Source organism: Suncus etruscus, chromosome 3 (genome assembly GCF_024139225.1).
Source record: "Suncus etruscus isolate mSunEtr1 chromosome 3, mSunEtr1.pri.cur, whole genome shotgun sequence".
NCBI lineage: Eukaryota > Metazoa > Chordata > Mammalia > Eulipotyphla > Soricidae > Suncus > Suncus etruscus.
In genome coordinates, this window is record NC_064850.1 from 61587504 (window position 1) to 61596086 (window position 8583).

Consider the following 8583-nt stretch of genomic DNA (forward strand, 5'->3'; position numbering starts at 1 on the left):
TATTTAGATATAACTTATGAATCTAATGTAGCTCCTTATAAGCTAGCCATAGAAAAACTCCTACAAATAAAACATTAGTTAAAATGTAGTAATAAAATTTGATTAATAATTTTGCTCATTATCTGAACATTTTGTGATCTTATATTTTCATCTGTTTAAATGTAACACTGATAGTAAACAAATATCTATATATAATTTCTATATTTTAAAACATGCACAAAATGTGCTTAGAATTCAGACATACAGAAAAGATGGTGACTTGGCAAAAATAAATATTTGACATAAGGCAGAGTCCTTTTAATGTGATATTTCTAATATGCTGATATCAGAAAAGTATTTTAGAAATATGAAACACTGGTTGGGAATATTAAACTGTGATAAAGGCCTCAATGATAAGGAAATTATATCTGTGATAGGTGGTTCAGCTCTTGGGGTTAGCATTAATTGTGAGACCACTGTTTTGCTCTTTCAAACCATACTTAAGTAGATTTTTTCACATTCTAACTCTTAAAAGCTCCTGGTAAATCTTACATTGACCTGGTACTGACCCCTAGTGGTTTCTCAGGGATCTTATGTCCATATGTTAACTGAAAGGTTTTTTATTTTAGGATAGCTGAACACTTTTTAAGTGACTTTGTAAGTCAATTATTTCAATCTTCTCACTAACCATATAATGAAAGGTGTGCTTATCGGTGGATGTCTAAGATGGCTTGAATAAAATTATTTCATCTCATAATATGGGAGAGGGAGAAGGGAGGATTTTGTTGCTTTAGTTAATAGTCCCTGGGGAACATCAGCACTTTAACCATTACATAATACATTTAGGGTTAAACATAGGTGATTTTGGACATTCACTGACTTACTATGTAGAAAAAAGCTTGTATAAGTAAGTGATATGTTAAGTTGCCTAATGTAAGTGATAACAAAGCAAAAGGAAAATTTTATTAGCAATGTCTCCTTTATAAATACTTAGCCCCATCTCCTTCCATAGAGCTGTATTCTATGTGGAGACAAGTCCCATGTGTATTTAATGAGCTATAATTTCTGCTGAGTTTTAAAGCTAACAATAAATAGTGAGCACAATCCATATTCAGAGAAGCAAATTTATCAAACCTTTCTATCATCATTTTTTCTAAATTTTACTTTTAAAATTGATCAACATGAAGTTATATCAAAATAATAGTCAATTTCAAGAAAAAGTATCTGGGAATGGGGCTGGGGCAGTGGCTAAAAGCATTTTTTATCCCAAGTTTAATATTTGAATTGATGTGCTCTTTCAGGAAAAGTTCTTTTTCCCATGTATAATAAGAATGAAATCTTGGGCCCGGAGAGATAGCACAGCGGCGTTTGCCTTGCAAGCAGCCAATCCAGGACCAAAGGTGGTTGGTTCTAATCCCAGTGTCCCATATGGTCTCCCGTGCCTGCCAGGAGCTATTTATGAGCTGACAGCCAGGAGTGACCCCTGAGCAACGCTGGGTGTGGCCCAAAAACCAAAAAAAAAAAAAAAAAGAATGAAATCTTATTTAAAGAAGCTTCAAATTATCCAGGCGAGCCTTTTGGTCCATTTTTCTGTTGGCACATTTATAATCTAGTTGTGAAATATGGTTCAGTTTATTGGTGATAAGTATAGTTTTATGGGAGGTCACAAGATGCTGTTTCTTCCATTTGAGGATATGAATGTGCAGTTCAATAGGCTATTTACACTTGATATCTCCCCACTGGATTGCAATAGGATAAAATGTAAAGTATATTTTCTTTATTATCTGGGTAAAATGTTACCCTTTCTCTTAGTGCTTCCAAAGTGCATCTTCCTGATTATCTGACTTTAATTCCAGTTTGATTAATTTGATTTTGTATGACGAGTCACTCAATATATGAATTTATTGATGAGTCAAGATTCAGAATCTTTATTTTTTGTTGAGCTCCTTACTCTGTGCTTAGCTTTGAAAGCCTCATAGGAGAGAAAATTCATGGATCTTTAGCCTTCTCCTAGAAATAGGAACAAAGGAGATGTGAATTCATGCCTAGTTCTCATTAGGAGAGTTTCTTGTTGAATAAATTTTTTTATATGGCTGACCTCTTGGTTGATGATTAAAAAATTTCACTTCTTTTTGTATATATGCTAACTTACTGAAATTATAAGAAAATAATATTAATTAGTGCATAGCCAGCAAATAATATTTTATCAAACAGAGTAGAAGAGTTCATTCTGAGAGACACTTTTTTTTCTGCAAGATTCAGATTGATGCTCTTCCCCCCTCTTGAGGGATAAAATAAGCTTGATGTAATATAAAACGCTAAAGGGCAGAATAATCATATCTGAATAAACATCAGATACAATCCCTGAAATAAGGTTTAAGGGGGAAAGCAACCCCATGCCCTTTTAAGTTGTGAAGTTGATGAATTAGTAAATATTTAGCAAAAATGTTTTTGTTTTGTAATCATATTTCCTCTGCCAAGCCAGGAGGTGAGTGGGAATGCCCTTTTAAATGCGCCACTTTACATCCCAGGGATAATGAGCTTCAGATGGTCCTAAAGGCACAGATGTAAGGGACACTTTGTCAGAGGAGAGAAGATGCCACCATCTCTCTGCCAGCCAGTTACACATATACACAGAAGGGGGCCAAGTGCCTGTCCTGGAAATAAGAGTCATTCATATCTCTGCTCTGGCTCACGCTTCAGGCCTGAGCAGAAGGAATAAAAGTCTGGAACATTTTCTTTCAGAAATATTTATTCACATCAATCCAAGGAATATTTTCTTCCTGGAGTAGCTTTTTGCCCACCAGTTACAGCTTAATCACCCTCAAAGAGAGTGTTCTTATAAAAACATGGAATGTCAGCACATTGTTATTTTGCCCATCTTCTTTTATTTCCAATGACCTTTTAGTTTTACCTTATCTGGATGGCTCTCAGGTACCAGAAAAGGGAACAAATTGGAACAGACTTAGTTTTTCCTTAATTGCTGGGTTCAGAAACCTTCAGATTTGAGAGACTTGAAATGACTAGTTTACCTTATCACTTAGGGTAAATGGAATATTTTTAGAAAATATGTTTGGTTCCACAAAAGAGAAAAACAGGAATCTCTCAGTGTATGTATGTATATGTAGGGTTAGTAATCATGTAGATATTTGAAGAGGGTTGTTTAAACCCATTTCTTGGAGATTTCTTTCATTCCCATACTTCATCACCCTCTTCATTTTCCTGAATTGTCTTCAGCAAGCACAAGGCATATCAGGGATTTATGTACTATTTTTCTAGCCTGTCCACTTTGTGTTCACACTTAGACTAGTTTGGCTGATTTGGGGGCAGTTAACCTCTTTCTTTTGCCTAGATAGATTTGGGACAACAAACTTTCCCTATGGTTGCTTTATTCCCCACAGCCTCTGCCTTGCCTGCTCTTATTTTCATGACTCCAGGAGTTTCCACTGAGTGGTTGTTTGTTCACTGTTACTGCAACAGGTTGTAATGAGAATGACACCGACCACTTGGACCGGGACCAGCAGCCATACCCAGCCTCGCAGAAGACCAAGCGTATGCGGACCTCCTTCAAACACCACCAGCTCCGGACCATGAAATCCTACTTTGCCATCAACCACAACCCTGATGCCAAGGACCTCAAACAGCTTGCTCAGAAAACAGGCCTGACCAAAAGAGTTTTGCAGGTAAGAAACCTCCTCCTTTGGCTATGAATACAGCAACCCCAGTCCACCTTGCCAGGACAAACAAATCTCTTCCCTGCTTAGCATGATGCAGATATGTCCAGAACCACTTTCATTAGTTTACTTCGAAATCTCCCAAGCGGGGAGGCTGAGATTTTGGCAGGGGCTTGCCAGAGAGTGCCCCAATATTTAAAAAACAAAACAAAACAGTGATATGGTTTTTACCTTGCACTCTATCAACCTGACTTTTATCTCTGGCATCCCCTTTGATTTTCTGAGTACTGCCAGGAGTAATTCCTGAGTGCAGAGCCAGGAGTAACCCCTGAGCATTGCCTAGTGTGGCCCTCAAAACAGCTATGGCTGCAAATTTGGGCTAGCCAAAGCCAACACAACTTGCTTTGGTGTTTTGCAGATGTGAGGATATTTATCTGCACAAGCAGCTTTTGAGGCTTCCATTCACTTTAGGCCCAGGACTGGGGCTCTGGGGGAACTACTGGCTGCTCCCTTTTCCCCGCAACTCTTAGTAATCTCACTCACAGGTTAGGGCCATCCAAATTCAATGGACCAAAATTTTCCACTCTTGAAATAACACACACAGAGTTAATGTCTTCACAACCAATCAGAGCATTTATTTGCCCATGTTTAACCAGCCGTATTTTAAAAATGGAACATTGGAGTTATATCTGCTGCTGTCCAACTATCTTTCTAAAATCATCAGTGCAAGAAGATTTTCTTTAGGGAAAGTCTAGCGAGTTGCTGTGGGAACCCAATGGTCATCTGTCACTTCTCAGTGACAAATGGCAACAACTAAATTCCACCTACAGGTTTCTGCAGCTTGAAGTCTTTGGCCCTGGAGGTTTTTTGTTTGTTTTTCCCTTTGCAAAGAATACTTTGCTTGTGCCAGATTCAAGGAGAGCCTGAAGTCTATTTCAATACTATTTGTTTCCTAGCACTGATTCTTACTTGGCAAAATTTTATGGTCTCTGCCCCTTCCCACTCTCAAAAAAGGACAAGCACTGAGAAAACAGGTTGCCTTTTCTTCCCGTTATTTCTGTGCCTTCATCTCCATAATATTTATACTTAAGCATCAGTGGTCCCCAAGTGGTGCTTATTAATGCTGGGGAGGAGGGGGGGTTCATAGGTGCAGTTAAGGAAGTAGCTTTAGAATATTACTGGAGTTAACTGTGTTTAAAGAAAATAAAGACGAGAAAAGAAAAAAAAAGGCTCATCTCTAATAAGGATAAACTACAAAAATTCTCTTAAAAAAGGAAGAAAAAAAATCCCATCCAAAAAAAAAAAAAAGGAAAGGAAAAAAAAAAAGTAGAAAAAGAAATATAAAAAAATAAACATCGGTAAAGAAATCCATTGGGATTGGTTTGCAGGTTTGGTTCCAAAACGCAAGAGCCAAATTCAGAAGGAACCTTTTGCGGCAGGAGAATGGGGGTGTTGAGAAAGCTGATGGCACGTCGCTCCCGGCCCCGCCCTCAGCAGACAGCGGCGCTCTCACTCCACCCGGCACTGCGACCACTTTAACAGACCTGACCAATCCCACTATCACTGTAGTGACAGCCGTGACCTCTAACCTGGACAGCCACGAATCCGGAAGCCCCTCACAAACTACCTTAACCAACCTTTTCTAACATTGGTTTTCGCTTTTTATTTTTTTTAATGCTTCCTCTTCCTTTACTATTCGAATTCTTCTTTTATTATTTACAAGACTTTTTTTTTTCTTCTAACCCACAAGATATTTGGGAAATAATAAAAAAAATACCAACAACAACAGCTTGGTGTGAAGCATCTGCAACCACTTGGCAAATGAGTTTACAGTATTGTCTCCTTTACAGAGTGTATTTTTTTTTTGTCTACCAAGTGTATCTGAATATTTTTTATTAAAAAAATAGATCTTTTCATTGGTAAGGGGAGTTTTGGATTAATTTTTAATAAGTGCCTCTTAAAATTGTATGTTACTTATTTCCAGAATCTCGAAGAAAAAAAAAACAGAAAAGGAGTTATATGATGGGTAAATGATCATATTCCTGATTAAGTTAATAAAGAGTCAAATATACAATTAATTTTTAAAATCTTGCAATTGTATCTGTACTCAATGAACTTTGGAAACTTTGCACTTAAAAAATGGAAACAAAATGTTTAGATTTTTTTCCTGATAATTGAGGAATATGATTAAGCAAAAACATTAACTATAGCAATTCTAAAGATTAAAGATTGATTGTGCGGGAAATCTTTTTAAGGAATGAGACTTTTCTGTCTTTTAGGGATGTACAGTGTAACAGAACTTTTTAGTTCTTTGCTTTAAAATATTTGAGAAATAGTCCCTGTACACCCATGACAATTTAGAATTTGAAATCTATACTTTTACCCTCCTAAAGTTAAAACTGATAGCTGTGACATCGTTCTTTATAAATTATTTTCCCCAGGGAAATGGAAATAAGCAAAATATAATTTTTTAAGAAGTTAAAAAAGGTAGTACAACTTAACTAATAGCTATTAATTGACTTCAGATGTACCATGATATTGTATCTGGCATTTTATAATGAGTAATGTAAACAAAAACTTAATAGACTAGTACCAACAATAAGAATTTTTTTGTTTTAGTTTACTTTGGCACAGGTTGATATATTTATCAGAGACAAAACAAAACTCAACATTGGAGATTTGAAGTTATTAGCCTGAAAGTCGATATACTCAGAAGCCTTGTGGATGCCGACCTGAATATATTTCCTAGTTTACAGTAGCATTTTTTTCTTTTAATTTAAACTAAAATCCTAATGGTCTGGGCAGTGGTGAATGTTCATCTATATGCTTCTGTTGTAGTTAAATACCAATTAGATTGTGGATTTCCTAAAAAGAAAAAATAAAAATAATAAAGAAGTCAAGATATATGTCTTGCTTTAGTGGATTGTTAAGAATAACTTTGCACATGATCTCCACTTTTTGGGCCCCTTGAATCTCCTCTGGTGGTCAAAGTGGCTATTTAATAGATTTTAAAGGTGTCCTTTTGGCTGTATAAATGTGTAGTTACATATTGACAGTTCACTGCCCACATTAAAGTGCATTATTGTAACTTTTGCTCAGGGTCTTTAGAAAATTAGCACAGAAAGTAGCTTATTTTTAAAAAAAAAGTTGATGGGAGATAAGTTAACACTGTAACAGAAGAAAGGTGTGATTGCCATTATATATTTAACAAGTGTGGTTATCATCTTATATGGAGCTTAAATCTTGACTTTTCATATTTCTATTACATTTTGGGCATTTACCACTAACCAGACCAAACAACCTTGGTAAGGCTGAGATCTTATTAATACACTTTTACAGGTAAAATATTGATACTTATAAATTTTGTTCTTTGACAGAACAATATATGGTACTATAGATCTACTTTATTAAGTAGACTAATTATAACTCAGTTCTCCTATGTGCCTTATGATATAACTTGGAAGTAAGTTTGTGAAAATCAGGATCTATGTGTTGTTTGTTAAATTAACTGTTTGAAGCCCTTTTGACACCTCACTAGTTTTGTACTGTTTTACCTCTTATTTCTGAAACTCTTTTTATGGTGTATCCTGTTAGAGAGGACAAACATGTCATAGAAAGCAGTTGTGCACTCTTTCAATATAGTTGATAAATTCAATAATCTTATATATTGAGCTTCGTGTTTATAGTACAGTAAGTGGTCTAGCAAAATTGTCCATGTTTCTTTGTTTATTGATAAATGCATTGTATAGAAATTATTTCCCCTAAATATTTATGGACCAAACAATTGTGATATATCCTATTAAATTTGTGTGAATAAACCATTTTGAATCTAAGGAGTTTTATTTCTTAGTTTGATCTGAACTTTAACTGTATCAGTGCGTTTTCAATATCTCTATGTCCAAGCTATTAAAGTGGTAATACAAAATTTAGAAAAAGATTCAAGTATACAAGTAGTATTGAAATTTCTAAACTTTTGAATCATTTTAAATATCCCCACCAGTGCATATGTAGTTTAGTTTAACTTGGGATTACATTGAAACATGTGCCGTTATCATAAAAGTAATGCCCCATCAATTTGAGTCAGTCCAATTTTTAGAATAAAAAAGATAATAAGCAGAGAAAGTAATTGCATGAAATGAAACCTTAATTATGAGTAAGAGGTAATATTAGGCCTATTGAGCACAAATGGATATTTGTAAATCTAAATAGAAATTGCAGACCCCTAAAAGCCAAGTTGCTCTGTAGTTAATAAATTGTCACTATGATTTTTTTCAGGGAGAACAAATCTTGGGGCATTACAGCCAAACATCCCGACGTTTGAAAATTCCCTAAAGTATTAAAAGAAGGGGAAAGTTTGATCGGAAATCCACTGCAGTGAAGACAAAGACAATATTAGGTCATGATAATCATACATTTAAAATATATACCGAGCCAAAAAGAGAGAGAGACAGAGACAGAGAGAGAGAAAGACACACACTTAACTGTCACTTACCGAATGTTAACACAACTTTTGTTGGTTATAGTGTCTAACCTAAAAGAAGGCTTCAAATTATGTTGTCTAAAACCAAATTAGATTAACTGTGTATAAACCAGAGCAACCTGGAAGTAATATGCCCATCCCATGTTTGAAGAAAATGATTTTAAAAAAGAACCACACACATTTGTCAAGCACAGTAGTTGTAAAATAAAAGTCCCAAAGCATTCATTTCACCTGCTTGCTAATGTGTACTAGTCCTTATCTGTTGATGGCATTTTCCAATTGTAAATTCACAAAAAAGCTATTACTCATTTAAGAGTATAGGGATCAAACCCCAGTAACTTTAGTATTATTGTTTATTACTTCATTTATAAACAGAAATTTCTGCATGCACTTTTACATCTGTCACTTCTAGTGTACATCTCTGTATGATGACTTATCTTTGCTGTTTCT

At 35.3% G+C, this 8583-nt stretch overlaps 1 protein-coding gene across 3 annotated transcripts in view; it reads left to right on the forward strand.

Annotated features, from left to right (window-relative positions):
- Window positions 1–8086, forward strand: part of LHX9 (LIM homeobox 9) — a 19586-nt gene extending 11500 nt beyond the window's left edge. For 2 of the 3 annotated variants that reach the window (XM_049769732.1, XM_049769731.1), the window contains 2 exons: window positions 3460–3662; window positions 5042–5299. In XM_049769732.1, the coding sequence (XP_049625689.1) occupies window positions 3460–3662; window positions 5042–5299 (461 nt within the window). Of the gene's footprint in view, window positions 1–3459; window positions 3663–5041; window positions 5300–7928 lie in introns of those variants that run through there. The other variant, XM_049769733.1, reaches the window with a different exon arrangement.
- The last annotated feature ends 497 nt before the right edge of the window (window positions 8087–8583 follow it).